The 21,975-nt window shown below is 37.7% G+C and overlaps 1 protein-coding gene across 5 annotated transcripts in view; it reads left to right on the top strand.

Annotated features, from left to right (window-relative positions):
- The window catches only part of csmd3b (CUB and Sushi multiple domains 3b), a 370,548-nt gene that overhangs the window by 294,786 nt on the left and 53,787 nt on the right, over nt 1-21,975 (top strand). For 3 of the 5 annotated variants that reach the window (XM_042745476.1, XM_042745479.1, XM_042745477.1), the window contains 12 exons: nt 169-287; nt 432-501; nt 3,978-4,094; nt 4,194-4,403; nt 4,500-4,688; nt 5,961-6,138; nt 8,843-8,988; nt 11,927-12,007; nt 13,148-13,261; nt 15,165-15,353; nt 15,780-15,926; nt 20,375-20,563. In XM_042745476.1, the coding sequence (XP_042601410.1) occupies nt 169-287; nt 432-501; nt 3,978-4,094; nt 4,194-4,403; nt 4,500-4,688; nt 5,961-6,138; nt 8,843-8,988; nt 11,927-12,007; nt 13,148-13,261; nt 15,165-15,353; nt 15,780-15,926; nt 20,375-20,563 (1,749 nt within the window). Of the gene's footprint in view, nt 1-168; nt 288-431; nt 502-3,977; nt 4,095-4,193; nt 4,404-4,499; nt 4,689-5,960; nt 6,139-8,842; nt 8,989-11,926; nt 12,008-13,147; nt 13,262-15,164; nt 15,354-15,779; nt 15,939-20,374; nt 20,564-21,975 lie in introns of all 5 variants that reach the window. The other 2 variants (XM_042745474.1, XM_042745475.1) reach the window with 1 other exon arrangement.

The following is a 21,975-nucleotide window of genomic DNA, read 5'->3' as shown; positions in this document are numbered from 1 at the left end:
ATGTTTTCAAATACCAGCACACCAAATCCTCATAGGCTTACTGAAATACAAATCCATCCTTTTAGGAGTTCGGCAACCTGAAATCTTTTGCACACAGTAGCTGTGAGCATTATTCTTTGGAGATTTTTTTATATATCAGATGACTGCAGCAGTTTTGTGTGTTTACAGCTATTGGCCTAGATACATGTCCAGAGCCTCAGACTCCAACCTATGGGATTAAAGTAGGGGATCGATACATGGTGGGAGATGTTGTCATGTTCCAGTGTGAGCAAGGATATTCTTTACAGGTGAGGCCAATGTGTTGTTTAAAACGTACAGTGCATCTGACTTATTTTTTGCATTGATCACTTCTTCGCAAACAGTTTTGTCATATATTCCTGCAAGCACAGTATTTGTAATTTGAAAATAATGATCTGTTTTGTTTTCGTCAAGGAAATGCTCATATCACATGCATGCCTGGACCAGTGAGGAGGTGGAATTATCCGGTACCTCTCTGCCTCGGTAAGTTCTTAAGAAATGGATTGTGGAAGATTGTGTTTCTCAGTTTCAGATTTCCTTTCATCAGCAATTGAATAAGAGGCTGTACGATGGGTTTTGTGAGTTTAGGCTGAAGTTTGATTCATCACCCCCTCCTAAATTCTTCTCCTGTCCCAGCAGGTTTTATTTAATTCCATTCCTAAAATGCAGAGCATGGCAGAGTTTTCGATCATACTATAGAATATTGTGATGGATTATCTGGTGTTTATTTATGGGGCTGTTTTTAAAGTGAATGCCAACTAGAGCCTTTATGTTTCAGTGTTTGCCTTCATTTTTCAACTGTTTTGGCCTCAGCCAAGCTGAAAATCCTGAAATACCCAGCTCAATAATTTACCACCCAGCTGCTCGTACACATTCTGAATGCAAGCACTCCCACAACTATGACATTTTTAACACTCCTTTCTGGGTGCTTTCTGCTCAACTCAGAGGGCAAAGACATCTCTAAACTTGAGTTTACATGAGTATTGTTTTTTGTCACTGCCAAAACCTTTTTCCAAATAAATATCAAGCTTTTTTAACACAAACATGACCAGTGTTTTTCAACACACTTAATGATATGTGAATTTTTTGATTCTTGCTGTTATTTTAGGGAAGTTACAGCAAAGACTATAGAATACCCAAGACATGTCACTCAAATCGTTTTTGAACAGGGAAAAATGCAATGCTTGAGGCTGCTCAATCGCAGGAAGCCCCGCCTTCTGAATGAAAGAGCCAATCACTAATCAGTAAAGTCAGTGTGTCAGCTGCTGTTAGAAGTCCCGGTTGCTATAGAAACAGTCAGCACTCTGAGACGTGTGCTCAGGACTGCACATACACACTGGCTGATCTACCCCTGAAAAATAAGCTTTTTATAACGCTATTTGAGCAAAAGAAACAACATTTATGTTGACAGATTTCACTGGTAATTTCAAATATAAAATTTTATCGTAAGTTTAGTGAACTGTTTTGGAGAATTTGATGTTTCCCCATTCAAAGTGATAGGAGTTGCACTTGCATGCCCGAGAGGCGTTTCAAAGATGGCCACCGAGTGACATGACTTGCCTCAAAGGGACTTTGGTTACAGTCATAAAGTCATGGTTCACAAACATAAATTTGAAAAATAAATAAATTAATTAATAAAAAGGTTGCCCCGCCCATAACTGATGCCATTGGTTGCATTATCATGCACATTTAAAGCTGTAATGAAAAATTTAAATCTTGGCTAAACAAAGTGGCCTTAGTACAGTTGAAATTTTGCCCATCTGCAACTCACCTGTAACTCAAGCCACAGCAATATCACCCTGCAGCCCAAGACTGGTTGCCCGCTGAAGCCAAGCAGGATTGAGCCTGGTCAGTACCTGGATGGGAGACCACCTGGAAAAACTAGGTTACTGTTGGAAGAGGTGTTAGTGAGGCCAGCAGGGGGTGCTCACCCTGCAGCCTTTGTGGGTCCTAACACCCCAGTATACAGTAGTGACGGGGAGACTATACTGTCAAAAAGCACCGTCCTTCGGATAGATGTTAAACCGAGGTCCTGACTCTCTGTGGTCAATAAAAATCCCATGGCACTTCTCATAAAAGAGAAGGGTTTTAACCCCGGTATCCTTGCCAAATTCCCTCCACTGGCCCTTGTCTATCATGGCCTCCTAATAATCCCCATCCACTTGTTTGGCTCTATGACTCTCTCTCCTCTCCACCTGTAGCTGGTGTGTCCTGTGGCTGCCGTCGCATCATCCAGGTGGATGCTGCACACTGGTGGTGGTAGAGGAGAGACCCCCCCCCTCCCCCACCACATGATTGTAAAGCGCTTTGGGTGTACAGCAATACACAATAAAGCGCTATATAAATGCATTCATCATTCATTCAAGTAACTCAGGAGCAGAAATGATCAGTTTGGTCAATGATTTGTATGGGTTTGCGGGGGATGCACTCTTCTCCATCAGCTCCTTGTGAAATGCAGGATGGTGATTCTCTTTGACTGCCAAGCTGATGCGCCAGACATTTCTCTCCCTTTCACTGCATCATCCTATCACCTTTAAAGCATATTCTGTATGGCCAACAGGCTTTCCTACAAGACCAAGTTTGTATATTTTTCCTCAGATCAGTTCATCACTGATCAAGGGCACCTTGTTTATTTTTTATATTGCTTTGGCTCATGTTTGAGTTGGCTGTCCCTTGACCTGCCCAATTCCCTTTGCATCCTGTTTGAAAGAAGTTGGAAGGAAGTTTCTACTACTAATATATGCAGCAACATTGTCAAGCCTCTCCTGTGCCAAAACTAGACTTCCCATCCGTGACTATTAGCTGTGATCTACATAAAACTGTTGGAATCACGACTTTAAACCCCAGAAGTGTTGGTGCTTTTTATCATGTTCCTCATGCCTCTATAAGAGACAATAGCTTTTGTTTTTGTGCCAAGCAAATAGACTGCAGATCTGAATTTCTTTTATTCCAGTATGTTTATTTCTGTTTAAGTGCTTTTCTGCTCCTTTATTTTGACTCTACTTAAGCAACAGTTTAATCTAAGAGTAAGTGAAACGTAAAGAACTGAACACAAGGGACTTGACGTAATATGTAAATGGGATTTCTCTTGCCAACTGCAGCTTTTACACTGGTTTTGATCTGCTACAGTCATTTAGCAGTCTGAGGCCCATTTTTTTCCAGAGTCAAAAAAGCTTTATTTGCCAAGTGAGATCACATGTACGAGGATTTTTTTTTCTGGTTTACAGGAGCTCTCAGCACTTTCATATTTATACTTACAGACAGTTATAATCCATCACTGCTAGGGCTATATGACTACTTGTTCTTCACATTGATCTTGTCACAGTTAGAAGTTATTCACATGACCTTAGTTGCATTTCTATTTCCTGTATCTATATTCTGTATTGTGACTCCATGAAAAACATTCTCCATAAATGATCGATAAAATATGTGCAGAATATTTGGAATTATGTGAATCAACTTTGTGAATTATTAGCAAATTAATTAAATTAAGATTTAAAAAAAAGGGTCATAATAGGAGTATTGGAGTATAATTCTGGCAGTGGAATTATGCAATACTTAATGCATTAATTCAAAGTAAATACTACTATATATTATTAGCCAACATGAACAATTTTTGATCAATAGCATATTTATAAATAAAAATTGTCTTAGATAAATACATTCTCATTTATTAAATAACAAACATGATATTTAATGCATTAATCTAATTAATTTTAACATATTGAACATGTATTGAGAATGCATTATGTAAATGCATTATGCAGTTACCAAATGCTCAGATTAAAAGACAATTTTAAGGTACACCAGTACTTTTTGTTCCTTATGGGGGAAAAATAATCAGGTTTTTTTTTTTTTTTTTTGTGCTGTATTCATTCAGTGATGCAGTAGAGAAGGAGTGCATGAAGTGCAACACTTTTGGCTGTATAACAAGAAAATCTTTATCTGTATATTCACAGCTCAGTGTGGTGGAGCCATGACAGAGGTTAGCAGAGTAATTCTGAGCCCTGGTTTTCCTGGCAACTACCCAAGTGGTCTGGATTGCACCTGGACGGTCACCCTTCCCATTGGCTTTGGTACGTGCATGTAATTAAACTGTGTAGAAGTGAACTACAGAATTTAGTGACTCAAGGCCTTTATCAGTGACACTTACTGTGGTCAACATGTTTTTTAAGGAATCCACGTGCAGTTCCTTAACTTCTCCACCGAGGCAATCCACGACTACCTGGAGATCCGAAGTGGGCCTAGTGAGACTGGTACAGTGATTGACAGGTTCAGTGGGCCACAGGTTCCTGAGTCGCTCTTCAGCACCACCCATGAAACCAGCTTCTTCTTTCACAGCGACTATTCCCAGAATAAACCTGGATTTCATATTACATACCAAGGTAAGACTTTGAACATTTCCCACGATCCATTAGGTGTCTTATTACTGAGTTATTTGCATTCATCCTCCTCAATTGTTTGATTTTCTTGATTTTCAGCCTATCAGCTGCAGAGCTGTCCTGACCCCCGACCTTTCAGGAATGGTATTGTAATAGGCAGTGACTTTAGCGTGGGCATGACGGTGTCTTTCGAGTGCTTACCTGGTTACTCTCTCATCGGCGAGACCTCTTTAACATGTCTCCATGGAATCAGCAGGAACTGGAACAACCCTATACCACGCTGTGAAGGTGGATTTTTACTCTAACCCCTCAATATTAAAAATTGTTATGCACCACCTTTATTCGCTATTGAAATTGAATGAGCTCAGTATTTCATGCATGCAACTGCTCAGTGTAAGTTATTATGAAAGTGTCATCAGTTGCTTACAGCTGATGAGATTATACGCAAGCTCACGAGTGAGATTTATTGCCTTATCTCAACAATATTACTAGATAATGCGTGATGTTAAACATCTCTATGGTGAAAACAAATTCTCACTGGCTCACTGATCCACATTATTTCCCAGAGCACTGTAAGGTGATATCATAGCAGAGTGATCACGGCTGTGAGATGAACTTTAGGAGATAAAACATTTAAAGATGCACTAGGTCATTTTGTTCTTGTTTCGCCAGCTTCTGTTCATCGATATGAAGCAGCCTTGGACTGTGTACTGACATCTGTTGGCTGAGATTGGAACTGGCCGATTTGTTCTGAAATCTCTTCAGAGTGTGACACAGAATTTTTCAATTCGAAATGAAGCCATCTTTGCCAAGTAGATTCCAAATATTTATAAAAATAGAATAAAAATCTAGTTAACAATCTAGGCATGTTTTGAATGAAGATGTTTATATGCACCAGTATAACTAACAGCAATATTTGCCTAGATATATTTTACAGAAACATTTTCTCAAACAGAGACTTCCATTAACTTTTTTAGATTGATGACATGAATCAGTGATTTTATTTGATTCATTGAAATGGACAATGTGATTCACTGGATCATAGATATGAATTGAACAATTCTAATGTTGTTTTTGCTACAGATTTTTACATCAGCGATATCAAAGTAAGGAAGAATCATAAAGAAAACTTCTTAACCAAATGAAATGTACATTAAAATGATCGCAATATTCATGGTGTTACTTTATTTTATATTGACAGAAAAACAATGCAATATTCAATGAATATTCAATATATATCACACAATTGTAGTGTGGATGCAGAATCATGTTATAAAAATAATGTTTTTTACTGATACCTTTATAAAGTGCAGTTTTCTTAGTATTTTTCATCTGATATTCATTTATTCTGTGGGTTGTGTAGACATTCATTAGGTCATGTAATCTAAACATGTCACCCACAGTGATATAGGACCAGCCATGTGTACAATAAAATTACTTTTCCTAGGCCACTATTATAGGGTTGTGTGTAATCTCTTGTATACATGAACATATTAAGATGCTCTATCTATACACAAAATGTATTTTGTTAAACATGACTTTTTTTCTGTCTCCCCAAAGCTCTGTGTGGTGGAAACATCACCTCCATGAATGGGACTATCTTCTCACCGGGTCACCCAGCTGAATATCCCAACTTCCAGGACTGTGTGTGGAGTGTCCGAGTGCCCCCTGGAAACGGCATCTACATCAACTTCACCGTCCTCAGCACTGAACCCATCTACGACTACATCACTGTGTGGTAAACTCTCATAGGAAATCTTTTAAATATGATCTTATTAGGAATCAGTTAATATTCATCAGTGTGTGGTAAACAATAATAGCGCTGAAGTAGTAAGAGAGATGGGACTGCACATGCAGATGACTGAACCACGAGAACAGAACTGAGAGCCATTTGTGACCACACTCCAAACGTCCTTCAACATAAGACACTCACTCTTGTGTGCAAGACAGCCCGCGGTCCTCCGAAAAGCCTCAAAGCATACTTTCTCGTGTCTGTGGAAGGAAATCATCCTTTAAATCTCCCCAAAACACTTTTAGGACTAGCTGCCATCTCATTTGCTTGGTTAGGCATCGCAGTATCTCTCCATTCGAAAAGTAGTTATATAAATTGCCTTTGCACAGTTCCTCAAGTCAGGAGACAATTTTCAGGATTAAATTCTGTTTCGCTTCTGGGTTCCCTAATGTGGCGTCTTGTTACTAAAATGGAAACTTCACACTTGTTTTGTTTGACTTTGTCTGGTCTTGGATGATTCTAGAGGTGCCACCAAACTGCACATTAGCTAAATATTTAAATCTATGTTAAGATACAGATTTACCATTTCAGTGTAGATTAAAAAAATAGTTTTACTTCTATTTATCATTAGTATAGATTTAATATTATAATTATTTAAAAAATGTTTTTATATAAACATACTGTTTTTTTTTATTTTTATTATATTAAGAAAAATGTACACTCCACCTTCAATTTACCTTAATTATCGTGTTCAAAAGTTTGCATATGCTTGGTTTGTGGGCATAAATGACTTTCTGCAGCTTTTTGTAACAGTTGTGCATAATTTCCCTTCTGAGCTTTGTCTCCTTAACCTTTCAGGAAAGACTTTTTGCTAATTGGGTATACTTCATTTTATTTGCTTTCTGTAGCTACTGGTTTTGGCCTCCTCATGGAAATTAAGCCCATTTGCTTTGGTGTTTTAGACTCCAAAGGGAGTATGTCTTCAAACAAGAAGAAATATCTCTTGAGGTTTGGCAGGCTTAATATGAGGAATAATTAAACAACAATACAGATTTTATACTTTAAGTTCTTTGAGGTAAAAGTTGCAAAGTACAACTTCCAGGCTTCCAAATTTAAGCAATTTTTGGAACACAGCATGCAACATTTAAAATTATTGGCATATCTCTTATTAGATATATGATTTTGAGAGAAGGAGTCACAGATAACAGCAGGCTTTAGACAGATTTTGTGTCTTTACAGAGTCTGTTAAGGCCAATTGGATGTTCGGAAGAGCAGAGACTTTTGACTAATTGTCTTTCACATCGTTGTGACACCCAGTTGCGGGGGAGATAGAATAATGCATTGAAAGAAACCCAGGATAAATCCAGTAATTAATGTCAGCTGTTTAGTTTTCACTTCAGAGGTCCCTCTTGTTTAAGAAAAATTCCAGAGGGTACTTTTATTTATTAATAGATTCTGCATACCCTACACTCACCGTTGTTCAATAATGCATTTTTACCACAGATAGAGGTTACATTATTATTACATACTTTTTTGCTCTGTACAATCTGCAATTGAGATTGCATTTATGTTTCATGTTGCAGTGCTACAGTCTGTCCCAAAAAGTGCTTGACATCTTGCTCTACTAAAATTTGCGAACAAACTTGCAAACAAGCTACTGTATTTCTCTCTCTGGGTGCTCTGTCGGTTCCTCAGTGTGCTGCTAATAGTGACCGTCTCATGCATCATAGGTGACCTAGATAAAACAGTGTCTTCTGGTTCATTAGTCCAGCTCTATCGTTCATGTATAGAACGAAGACTTTATGCATTTCTGCTGGGCTGGCCTAACATAAAGACAGCAGCAGATATGGCAGGAAGATAGCTTAATAAACTACAAGACACAAAGAAATGACTGGCTGCTTTGGAGATGCACTTCTTGCTTTTTCTTGCAGTCAATAATGGGGGAAATATTGCTGTCTCCACTTGAAGTCCCATTTCAGACAATATGGCTCATAAAAGCAGCGTTCAGCGATGTACTGCAGCAGAAATCAGTCTTAAACCATGAAGCACGTAGTTTATTTACTTTCAGTGTAATTGCAGAGTCATTATTTTTGCTGGGCCGCTAGGTTAAAGTCACGTTTCAGTGACTTAAGATTCATAAAGCAATTTTAAGTGATAAAGTGCAGTGGAGAGGAGTCTTAAAATGTTTAATTTATTTACTCTATGTGTAACTGCAAATTCTTACTGGGTGTTTCAGACCACAAAGAAAAAAAAATGAATTTGCACTTGCTGTATGTGTTTTTAAGACCCTGCTTTAAATGCAGAAAGTATATTTGATGGTATGCCCACTTATAAAGCTTTTTTCTATCTTTTGTTCATCATTTAATGAATTACTGCATGCTGCCAGGATCAACAGAAACATTTTTAACAAAATCTCTTTACCACCCACAATAACTGTGCCAGGTGAACAATTTTGTAAACAAGGTGGAATGTATAATGAGCTTAATTTTCCTAGAAAAGAGGTGTACTAGTATTGAAAAGAGTGAAAATGACTTAATTTTAACACTAAGGCTCCATTTTTTGTAGATTGCAGGTGGTTTTTGTGCTGAAGCAACATTTTTAGAAACCCTTTGTTTCCAAACCCATTACATAAGTTGACTCAGGCCTGAGTCATGAGATCAGTCATTCTGGATGTAGCTTTGTAAATCTCGCTTCATTTCTGTCTTTGCAGGGATGGTCCTGACCAGAGTTCGCCCCAGATCGGTCAATTCAGTGGTAACACAGCCCTGGAGTCTGTCTACAGCACGTCCAATCAGATCCTCATCAAGTTCCACAGCGACTTCAGTGGAAGTGGTTTCTTTGTGCTTAGTTACCATGGTGAGATGCCACTTCAGGTTGCATTCATAGACATGTTTTACCAGTGTCTGTGAGAGACTGAATGATTTACACTTTTATCCGTTCAAAGGAATTTTAATTGAGGGCAAGTTATAGTCTTTCAGACTTTGTAGCCTCATCCCTCATGTTTATGTAAGCCACCTAAACATACTTGCACTTCTGCTGTCCTGAAAGCTGCTTTATGTAAGGAATAGTCTAAAATTTAAGTTGATAATCACTGGTCACATTAACATTCATTGTATGGCAAAGAGCAGCAATTCTTCCTTTTTTGTTCCACCAAATAAAGTTTCAGGTTAAGAAAGACAAGAGGGTGAGTAAGAATCGCAGAATTTGAGAATTGTTCTTATGCATGTTTAATGTTGTGTGTTGTCAGATGTGAAGTAGAAAACTCTTGTTGTGAGTTTTTATGCTCCAGACCATATTGTTGTATCGCTCAATGAGCTGAGTTTCTTCACCTGTCTTTCGTGGATTGAATTGCAGATGACAAATTTTCCATCTGCATATATTTTAGTCTGTGATGCGTATACATAACAAAGAGAAAGGATCGTCTATATTTACTCACATATGCCCTGGGAATACCCCGGTCCATCATAATGAGTTTAGCTTTGATTCCGTTTGAGTCTGAGTAAATAGGAAACCGAGCCTGAAAGACAACTTTATTTCCACCAAATGCTTTGATATGAATTAGTAAAAATTACCATCCATTCAACTCAAATATTCATCTAGTATTTAGTATGTTATCTAATCATATTAGGGTTCTGTCGGGTCTGCCACACTGCTCTCTGATGTCGCATCTAGTGTTTTAAAGCCAATCTAGCCAAAGCAGCTTAGACAGGAATCTATGGAATATGATTATGAATATCTCAAATGCAGAGATCATGCTCTTCAAATTCACTCACAGGTTTATTAGTGGGGCTTTACTCAATATTCCATCCACACACCAAGGACATCAAAGAGCCATCTCTGAGTTAGAGAAGCACCAAATAGCCCATTTTAACGACTTAATTCCGAACTCTCATTCTAATGGCTCTCAGAAGTAAGCACACTCACAAACTATCCATTTCCGCCTCCCTGGTCTGTGATTCATCAAAGAAAAACTCCAGACAACAACAAAGAAGGTTTTTAATTGAATAAATTCAGTGTGTGGGGGGTTTAAATCACAACCCTCTGTTGTTTTTTTTCCCTCCTTTTTCACACCCACTTGAAAAGCCTCTTGTAGGGAAGTATAGTGTCTTCAGCCACATGGCTGCTGATCAGAGCGTCCACCCTCATCTCTCCGGGCTGCCCCTTTTGTTGCCGTTCCATTTTGGCCACTTACCCCAAAACACAACAGGGAACCCATCAGGAAGCAAACATAGAAGGAGCCACATGCTAAGTGGGCTTCAATAGTTAATTAGTGTGTTTCCAACCCAGCCTTCTGAAACCTCAACTTGGCAAGAGAAGACAAAGCCAAAGTCTTCCATCTCATGATGGAAGACTCAGTTCATGATGTCCTCAAAGCGAAGAGCTCAAAGGTTTCTGATATCCATCTTAATCAGTGTGAAGTCTCTACAATTATGGCTTCATGTCTAACTTCGAATCAGCTCGACTGCTTCGAGATCCTGTTGCGTTCGCAGTTTTCTTTAACACCAGAATAATTAACTCGTCAATTACACTGTGCAAAGCTACTCAGTAATTATCATCAACACTCGTGGCTATCTATACATTACAAGGAAAGGGCTGCTGTGCTGTTATACTCGCACAACAAATGCATTACTCATGCAATCCATAGCTGCATAAATGTTCAGTTAATTCCTTCTCTTCTTAAGTGATTCGCTTATTATGCGGGTCGTTTTGTTCTTGGCGTTTTCAACAACTGTGACACGCTCATTTGCTAGCGCATGTATCCGCTGTCAGATGTAAGCGATTGATAAGGTTCTGTGCTAACATCGCAAAGCGGCCCGTAGTGCAGTGATAGTCACCCTTCCATGCTCCTCAGTGTCACCCTACTTAATCGTTATTTGTCACGGCAGATTCCTCTGTCATTAGTACTGACTAGATGCCAACGCAACTGTGCCGAACGTCACACTGCACCAGGACATTTTTTCAGAGGAGGCAAAAGGTTTGAATGAGAAAATAATGGGCTGTACCAAAATAAAACAAGTATTATTCTGAAATATGACCTATTATTTATATCAATATTTGTCTGTTCAAAAGGGTGTAACATCTGCTTTGCCTTCCTAAAAATGGTATAAATATATAAGGGGTAAAAAGTTAGATGAGGAGGCAGTGTTTTCATGTCGCTGTGATTGGCTCATTGTGCTGTCATGTTTTCATTCCACCTATCGAGTTTGGCCACGCACATGTACAAACTTGAGGTTCGGTCACATTTCAGTTTAATGATATATGAAGCACAGTTCTCAAAGAAGTCTCTTTCAAACCAAGCATCTTCCTATTGATCAGTGCGTTAAATCTGCATGACCAGATGTGATCTTTCGTCCTCACACAAAATTCTCTTTCACATGGATTCCTACTGAAATTAATTGATTTTACTGACAAAAAAATGCTTAACATAAGTAAATGTTTTGCAAGTATGCAAAATATTGTGAAATAAATTCTAAAAAATATTCTGTATGAATATATCCTGTAATGAGTGGGAATGAATTTAATAGTCAATCATTGAAAACATAAAATGACTAATTCTGAGCATTAATGTGTTCAGTTCTGTATACACTATCTTTTTCTGCAGCTCCTTTAGAAATTATTTTGAGGTGGGGTATGGGGTGGGGCAAAAAATACCTTTAGAAATAACTTTGTACAGATGAATACATGGATTAATAATGCATAAATGCTAAATAAAAATATTACTTGCTTTTATATATACTCTTCATTACATTTTTAAGAGTTTTGTAACCACATCTTTCACCCTCTTCTTTTGCAGCATACCAGTTACGAGTCTGCCAGCCTCCACCAGAAGTGGCAAACGCAGATATCCTGATGGAGGATAATGAGTTGGAGATAGGTATGAACACATGCTATTGCTATTGTTTATAAAAGTGGTTCTGATTCTGTTCAGGTTGACTTGGTTTTAGGCCAGGTTATTTTTTATGTTTTTCAGTGTTCTCCTATCCCGTTTTATATAAAGTCATTTGTAGACTGGCTCCTGAAGAGTATAAATATAGTGGCACTTCAATAACATTACTCTGTCTGTTTGCTTGTCTCTAATACCTGGAAAGAGCTACCTGTTACTATTCTCGCTGGGAATTGTTCCACCAAATATAAAAACTCTGCCATGATTTACATACCCTCATGTTGTTCCAAACATGTGTGACTTACTTTCTTCAGCCAAACACAAAAGAAGCCATTTGAGAAATGCCTTTTTATGTCTATACAAAGAAAGTGAATAGGGTACATTGTTGTTTTGGACCCCATCGACTTTCTCTGTACAGACAAAAACAGTTCTTCTGAAAGTCATCTTTTGTGTTCCAAAGAAGAAAATCAAATGTTCGGAACTACATTAGGGCAGATGAATCATGACAGAATTTCCATTTTTGGGAGAAATTCTCCATTAAGAGTTTTTCAAAACAGATCAGGCACTGGTAAAGCATCTATTATAATATATTCACATGTTCCTTGCAAAAATGTCATATATTTTCTCTCCACCTGTTACAGGAGTTTCAAATTATTCCAGCCAAATAGTACCCTGAGCAAGACCCGTTTGTAACACAAGTGCTTCACCCACAGGCATGTTGGCACGAATGATCAAACCTGGCTTTTCTGGTGCTATATAAATTAGGCCAATACTGTAAACGAGATTCACTTTGCCCTGTTGCCTAGACACTAGCAGTGCATAGGAATGCCTCTCCGCATAGGAACGCTTCAATGCGTCATACGTTTGATGTTTTCCAGGTGCTTACACGTGATTATTTTTAGATAGGCGATGGTGGCGGGGTTGTCATGCAAAGCCAATACAAGCAATTTATTAGACAGGGCTGCAAACGCTGCTGTTTTACAGCTCAATTATCAACCTCTTCAAGTTTAACACTAAAATATATACATCACGCCCATATCTGTGGCATCTATCTCCATTAAAACCAAGGAGGTTCGCTGTCCCACCTAATTAAACGGATGCTTAATTATTGCGACTCTCTTTGCATCTCAGGTGATATTATCCGCTATCGCTGTCACCCCGGATTCACCCTGGTGGGGAGTGAAATTTTGACATGCAGGCTGGGAGAACGGCTACAGATGGACGGACAGCCTCCTTCCTGCCAAGGTAGGCATGCTTTTCAAGAACAAAGCCCCTTAAATGACACAGACCCACCAGCTTCCATTTACCAGGATTACTTGCCTAATGCATCCTCTTTTAGACAGTGGAACCAGCGCAGAACTGGGGTTAAAGGTATCAGCGAGTTAGAGCGTGTTGCCATGGAAACGTCCAACCAACGTCCACAAGTAAATGGCAGGATATTGGGATGGCTGGACTATAAGCTCAAATCACTCAGACGAGCATCATACATGTAATGGAGGGTAAAATGTGATCAGAGGCAGTATTGCTGATAGCCCATGAAGAGCTCAGTCTTTCCCTGTCACTGCTCCTTCCCTCACATTCGCTGTTGATGAGTGATGCGGCTCTTGGAGTTTAGTGGCTCAAACAGCTGCTGCCATTAATCTTTCATGGCTCCATCCTTCTCCCTGCATCCCCACGAGAGAGCACTCACTTTGTTAGAATTTGTCCTGTGCTTAGATTCAGGAAAGTGCCTGGAAACAGTAGTTCAATCATTTGTCATGCACATTAAAGCAGTTTGGGAGCGGGATAAACAAAGTGAGCCATGGAGCAGGAGAGCTCATGAAGTGTTTTGCAGAGTATGTAACATTTCAGGCTGACTTGATGAAAAATTGTGGCTTCTTTTTTTTTTCCCAAGATGACAGACGATGGCCACCATCTACAGTTTCTATAGAAATATGGTCTCAGGCATATGATTTGCTGTTTTAAATCTTAGGAATTTTTGTGATCAATACATACCAGACCTGATTTCATTGACTATGGAACTGAAGCAATTCAGTTGGTTTATTGTTCTACAATTTAAGTCTTGGATTAGTTGAGTTTAGTTTAACTTTGTTGAATTTGGTTTGGTTAATTTAATTTTGTTGAGTCAAGTGTAGTCTTTAGTTTAGTTTCATTTCTCTGAGCTGTCCTAGTCTTGTCTAGGACTGAGTCAGATGTAGTCTTGTCTTGTGTTTAGTCTAGCTTTATTTAGTTTGGTTATCTTAATTAAGTCTAATCTAGTCGAGTTTGTTTGTTGAGTGTAGTGTTGGCTTATCTAGTTTTGATATCAGAGTTGATATCAGTTAAATTTAGATGAATTAGTTTAGTTTTGTCAGGTCTAGGTTTGTTGAGTCAAATGTACACTTTTGTTGTTTATTAAGTTTAATCTAGTTTGTTATGGATAATGTAGTCTTGTGGAGTTGAAGTTTGTTGAGTCGAGTGGAGTCTTATCTAGATCCATTTTCTATGGAAGCCTGTTTCCGCCACTAAATAAAAAATAAAACAAGGTAATTGCTACCTTTTATCTCACAATTCTGACTTGACCAGTCAAAATTGTGCGATTTAAACTCGCAATTCGGACTTTATAACTCGCAATTCTGAGAAAAAAAAAGAAAGTCAGGATTGCGAGATATAAACTCTTAATTGCGAGAAAAAAACTCAGAATTGCAAGTTAAAAAGTCAGAATTGCGAGATATGAACTCGCAAAAAGTCTGAATTGTGAGTTTATATCTCGCAATTCTGACTTTATAACTCGCAATTTTGACTTTATAACTCGCAATTGCGTGTTATCTTGTTTTATTTTTTATTCAGTGGCGGAAACAGGCTTCCTTAGTTTTCAGCTTAATTTCATCAAATTTGGTTAGGTTAATTTAGTCTAGCCTAGTCAAGTTTAGGTTTTTTAAGTCGAGGGTTCTGTCTATTCTAGTTTAATCTCTCTGAACTGAGTTCAGTTTAAATTAGTTCCGCTGTTTTTTAGTTTGGTTCAGCTGAACTGAACATTGTTGAGTAACATGAAATATGAAGACTTAGTACCACATAAAATATGCCCATCTTATTGATACACAAACCATATAATTATGTGCTTTGTACAAAATCAGTAACTAATAAAAATGTGTCTTTCCCCCCACAGTGCAATGTCCTGCTCATGATGTCCGATTTGACTCATCTGGGGTGATTTTGAGTCCTGGGTATCCAGACAGTTACCCCAACCTACAGATGTGTTCTTGGAGCATCAATGTGGAGAAGGGCTACAATATCACCTTGTATTTTGAGTTTTTCCAGACTGAGAAGGAATACGATATTCTGGAAGTCTTTGATGGTAGACTTTTTTCTCCACTTAAACTACGCTGTTATTGTAAAAGTGTTTAATTTATAGAGATGCCTGCAACATATGCAACTCTGAGTTCACATGCTCCACAAAGTGATAAAATTGCTTTTCTTTTCACTCTTTTTTTTTAAATACAACATATGAAAAGTGAATCTTGAATTGATATTAGTCTAATAAGAGTGTGAATATGCCTTTCACAGGGTAGTCACCATTTGTACCCAAGGCTGTTATTATCTACACTTTGCCTGCTTTGCCCATTTTCGAGATATTTTTCATTTCAAGTAATTTCAAAAGCCTTAGTCAAATTGTGTTTCACCTAAGCATTAGGTTCTGTTATGAGTTTCCTATTTTTTGACAGGTGTAATTTGGTGTAACAGTCCTCCTGCAAATTGTCTTTCTCTTCTATTTCTTTTGAAGGACCCACAATTCATAGTCAAACACTGTCTACATTGAGTGGTGACCTCCCCACACCCTTCAACATCACCACCACTGGCCACCAGCTTCTTCTGCGCTGGTCAGCTGACCACGGCACCAATAAGAGGGGGTTCCGCATCCGCTATGTCGGTGAGTATCAAAGTATGTATCCATTTAAATCTCTTTATTGCTTGCACGTTTTCCGTCTCTGGTCTTGAATTTGAATGAACATGTATACTTGGAGCTGGGGAAGTGTGTTTGGGTAGTTGACATGAAATAATTTGGGGTAGATGCCCTGCAGTGTGACTTATACTCTTAATTAAAAATTGTTCATTATTAATCTTTAGCAAATCTCAAAATGAATATGCATGTTTCATACTGTGTGTTATAATGTTGTGATGGCTAAATTCTTTTATAAAATGATTGATTGTAGTTTTTAGTATTTAGATTTTTATTTATTTCAACAAAATTGTGAAGAATTTTAATGTTAGACATTTACTGGTTATCAGTCATAATATAAAAATACTCTAATTGTCGACTTATTGGTATTTACTTGACCTTCTGCCTATAGTGTACATACACTTTCACATATTCCATCTGTATAATATGTTCATAGTACACCTGTAGTACATCTGTATATCATGCTGATAGTATTTAAATTTAAAATCTGTAAATTATGTCCATAATACTTATCTGTATAGTTATTGTACATATTGTAGACCTTGTATATTCTGTACTTACTGCTTATTGCACTTCTGGTTAGATGCTAACTGCATTTCGTTGCCTTGTACCTTACATGTGCAGTGACAATAAAGTTGAATCTAATCTAATCTAATCTAATTAACCAGAAATTTAAAATGTATGCATCCTTATATAAAACTTTTTAAAACTGCCGGACAGTTTAAAGAAATAGATCACAATTAATAAATAAATGAATAAATAATTGTCAATATTTACTTGACCCTGGATTTCTTCTATATACATTTTATTATTATAAATCTAAAATCTGCATACTGATGGGGAAACAGGTTATTGCATGTTATGTGTCAACTACCAATGTCTGTCAGAATTGTATGAGTGTGAGTGCATGCGCATGTATATGTTTGTGTATATTTGTTGAACATAGATGGACGTGTACGTGCTGATAACATTCTGTGTAGAAGTGACTTTGTCTGTTAGGTACTTTGATGGGTTTATTTTGTCATCTTTGCCCAAGAGAGGGCTTACACACTACCTTACTTTAGCTCATATATGGTTGACAAATGTCCTTTGCAGTTTAGGTTGTGCACTTTACAGTTTCTCAGAAAAAGTCATACTGGCAGAACAAGAAAGGCCGGAGACCCATTGGCCCAGTAGTGCACCATGGTTAAGTGAATGCTACACTCGCCGTCGTGGATGTCAACCAAAGACCTAGGGACTCCAAGTACACATATTGCACTTTTTTTTTTCCTTTTTTTTTACCACACCTTACCTTTCAATTCCTCAAGCTTGAGTGTGTGTGCTCAAATGTTGTAGAGCGGACTGAATAGGGACAGACAAATCAACAGTAAAAGGGCTTTCTGTGGTCACTTAAAGCGGATAGTTTCCCTAGTGTTTCGGTGGTTTTCCACGAAAAATACTTTTTACAGACATGGGAAATGCACTATTCTCATTGCCATAACCAACTCTTAAGTCTGTGTAATAAAATTTGTTAAACCTCATGATCATGAAATTCAGGATGATTTGAGAGTGATTCAAAGAGTATTGCGTGCTTCAAAGAAAACAAGAACATTTGACCATTATTTTTTTATTTTATCACATTTGATCATTATTTTAGACACCACTGTTTATAAGATGCAGTGTAAAATCTTGATGATGATAAAATCAGTGTTATTATTTTATTTATTTGTATTATTTTATTATAGCATTGCTTTAAAAAAAAATCTTAAAATTGTATCCCAGATTTAAATTAGATTTTGAATCCTAGATTTTAAATATGGTCTCAAAATTTTAGACACCGCTCTATATAAATTGTAATGTAAAATGTTGCAGATGATAAATCCATATTGTTATTTATAATTTTTATTATCTGTCCTTGTTTTTGTTGGTGTATGTGCAATTTTCAAATAATGAAATCCTGAGACCTTCACTATATAATATCATTATTCATTCTATAATCTGTGCTGGTAACCAAAAGGTTCAAACCTGAGCAAGGGGCAATCCCGGGGCAATCCTTGAGCTATGACCATTGTGCCCTTGAGCAAGGTACTTAACCTCAGATGCTCCAGGGGACTGTTCCTATAACTCTATTAATTCACATGGTCATATGGCAAATAAAACCTTTATTGTGTACTTTATTGAGTGGTAATGTGCATATCACATTGCTGCAGTGGCAGGTGCTGAAATTTATTCTCATATCAACACTGCATGCGTCAATTTTAGTTTCTAAGTGCTTTGGCATGTTATAAAATTCACCCTACCTCACTAGTCAATAGCTTTTCTTCACTTGCTCTCGCTCTTGCTCTTTGCAGTGAGCAACACATTTTCACTGAGCAATATTTCCTCACTGACTTTCTATCAAAAGGGCTTGATTCCTTTCAGGAAGGCCATTTCTGCTGCCAGCACTGCTCACCTCACTTTTGTTTTCCATCACAGTTGGACATTCTGAACTCATATTTAACTGTTGTTAGGGCCGCACATCCTGGCTGAACTTCTGTTCAACTCAAGCCTGGAGTGAATTTAACCGAATGAGATTCCCGTGCGAATGGGGGTCAGATGCTTACACTTCTTCTGTCCTGCCAGCTTGAGGTATTAATAGGCCTCGTACCTACATCCTCTCCACACTTCTGTGATTGGTGCAGGTGCAGAAGAAAGTCATGTAAGGCAGTGCGTTTCAGAGTATCTTTGAACTGAGATGAAATGCAAACTGACATCCCACGCTCGAAGTGCTTTTCAGGCTTTAGCCTCCTGTCAGTTGTTTTCGGTTTGTGAAATCAATGATGAATGGCTTATTCATTTCCGTCGTTAGGATATGAAAATTTCCACATCAACATGTTAATACTTTGTTTCAGTTCAAAGGCTGAGAATCAGTTTGAATTCACTGCCAGTCTGCTGTGAAACTTGGGTAGAGCCAAGTCTACGTTATGAAAGCTTCTTTCTGTCTGTGGAGCTCTCTGTTGCTGTCAAGGTCTCTCACTGAGTTTGATTGACATGGTTATTGATGTGCTTATGTTTGGTTTCAAGCCGAGTGTGTGACTACTGTGCTTTCAGAAAGTATTCACCCCCTTGAATCTTCTCACATTCTGATCCCTTACACCATCAGATTGTAAAACATATTTTAAAACGCAATATTTTTATCTCTGCTCTAACCATTCAATACATGTATCATGTAGTATATGTAGAGTAATCCACACTCCAGTAAGGACATTCCAGAATTCACACTTTCTGTTCAAGACCTTATTTTGTAGTATTTCCCACAATCGGCGGTTCATTTGTCCTGCTGAATTGTCTTAGCCCAAAATGCTGATCTCTAACTGAAGTAGATATTCCATCAATCTTTTCTTTATAGCAAATATGTGACCCTCTCTGTGAAATCCAGGCTAAAGTCTCAAGATCAAATTATGAGATAACAAGCATCAAAGTTTGATTTCGGCCATTAATTTCACTATGATTTCAATCTTTGACATGGTCTTACTCAGTCAGTATTAAAGATATCAAGGTTACATTTTCACAGAATGTTCTTTACCTTATGAAGGATGATTTTATGTAGAAAAACAGTAAATCACAAAAAAAAAAGACTTCAGCTGGGGTTTCACAGCCAGGTTCACATATTTTTTATTATAGCAATGGTTTTTATTATTATTTATTTTATCTTCCAGGTAAAGTTTATTATTTTGGGTCCACCTTTTATTTAAATCAGTCTTTTTCATTTTATTTTAGAGTGTTTTGGGGAAGAAATAATCCTATTTAAAATCATTCATTTGACTTGCCACATACATTCTGAATGCACTGTTAATAGTAACATCTTTTGTAGTTCAGGTGTATCTTTTGTATCATCTTTTGTACAATCTTTTCTAACATCAGGTGAACTACACCTGTGGAACAGCTGGTTAAATTGCATAAGTGCCTGAAACATTTTAGTCAGTTTTGAGGAAAGGTCATCATTTTGGCAGATGCAATTAAATTCATGCATTTTTTTTAAACTGTGTCTTTTCAAAGTTAAAAGAACAAGAAGAATTTTGCAGGAGTTGAAAAAGAATTCTTTCTTTCCAGAATTATCTTCTGTAATCTAAATTCCATTGCTAAATTTCAGTGGGCAAAAAGAGTAATAAACCAGATAATGTGACCTTTTCACAAATGATAAAATATTCATCTGCAGCCTGTGTTTCCAAATGTCTCCAAAACACCAGGCTGAGGCATGTTGAATAAGGCACATAGGAGTTTTACGGCATGTTATTAAAGCAAAAAGGCTTTTCTAAGTGCCTTCAAAAAGTATTCAATCCCTTTTATAAGCAGAACTTCTATGTGCCTGAATGAGCCCCGTGTCACAGGGCTCTGCTCTGGGTGGTGATTAAGGAACTGATGGGGTCTGGTTTCTGTCTGTCTGTCTGTCTGAACAGCTCTGTACTGCAGCACCCCGGACTCTCCTCTCCATGGATCCATAAGCAGCCAGACTGGAGGACACCTAAACAGCCTGGTACGCTGGGCCTGTGACCGTGGATACCGGCTTATTGGGAAGGGCACCGCCGTTTGTAAGAAGACCTCCTTTGGCTACTATGCCTGGGACGCCCCTGTTCCTGCTTGCCAAGGTAACACCCAGCAAATGATTGTTTACTAGTCCATTTTGGGTTGAATATGCTGATAACCAAAAGTATGTTAAAGGTTCAATACTTTATGATCATTAGCCATTTAACCAGCATCGACATCAATGTTATTAACCAGCGTCAGCTTTTTCTGATTTGCAAAAACAATGAAAAACAATCAAATCGTTTTTTTTTTTTTTTTTTTTTCATATTTAGCTGGGATATGGGAAAGTATTCTTTTTTTTTTGGGGGGGGGGGGGTTCAATATTTTCAAATATTTCAAACTATATTAAAATATTTCATAGGACAACATTGATTAAACAAAACATTTTGATTAAATAATCATTTTCTCCCCTAAAAAAAAAACAAGGATACAGTGCGGCATTTACAATAGAAGTGAAAGGACCAATTTCTGCAGAATTTTTAAACTTACATGTGAAGCTAAGAATTTTATTTTATAAAGATGTAACATTACTGTAATTTTTGCAGTAATTTTAGAGTTTTTAGCTTTATGATTTAATTTCAAAATTGAATAAAACTTTGCAAAGAAAAGGCTTTTATCTAACTAAAATAATATGAACACTAATATTGTTTACATTTTGTAGCTCTACTATTGAAACAGTTACAGATTGTCACTATTCACTTTCATTGTAAGTGCCTCACTGTGACCTAGATTTTTGGCAAGTCAAAATCAATTTTTATTGCACTCAACATTATGCCACAAATGCTGTCAATCAAGTATTAAACTTGCATTGAACTTGTATTCTTTTCACACCTGTATTTTCTTGACTAAAACACCCAACAGACCCCTTTTTAAAGTCAGCAGGTAGTAATTCAGTGCTTGCAGATATTATCGGTAATTTTCCTGATGCATCTCTAACAAGCTTTTATGGTCAGTGATGGAGACGCAGTAATTACTGTCGCCACTCCTCTCACTGATACTGTTTATTCATGATCTGTTTCATTTGTCACATTAATGACTAATCTTCAGAGCTCTCTTTATCCATCTGTGGCATTTATCCTGCTCCACCTATCCTCCCAGACGCAGCTTCACAGTAGAGTAAATGAGCCTGAATAAATAGTATCTGAGGCGGCGCATTCATGCAGGGCTCTGCTCCTACACTAATGTGACAGAATGGGCCCCTTCTCCCTCTAAGGGCCACAGGCTCTGGTGCCACTAACATCAAGTGACACTTAAATGACTCTGTAAACTTTCAAAAGCGATCTGGGGAATTTATTTATTTTTTGTTATCCTAAAGCAAAGCAACAAGAGTTCATCTCGCGTCACTGTCAAAGGCCACTCTTGGTGAGAAACGGCTTTATACTTGATATGTTTTTAATTACTGGGAGGTTGTTGTTCGGCTTCTAATGGCTGAGCACTGACAGTCGGATGGTTAGGTCTGTAGCTTTGTTTCTCA

The sequence above is a fragment of the Cyprinus carpio genome, chromosome B19 (genome assembly GCF_018340385.1).
Source record: "Cyprinus carpio isolate SPL01 chromosome B19, ASM1834038v1, whole genome shotgun sequence".
NCBI lineage: Eukaryota > Metazoa > Chordata > Actinopteri > Cypriniformes > Cyprinidae > Cyprinus > Cyprinus carpio.
The sequence above is the reverse complement of the archived record's forward strand: the minus strand, read 5'-3'. Positions and strand labels throughout refer to the sequence as shown.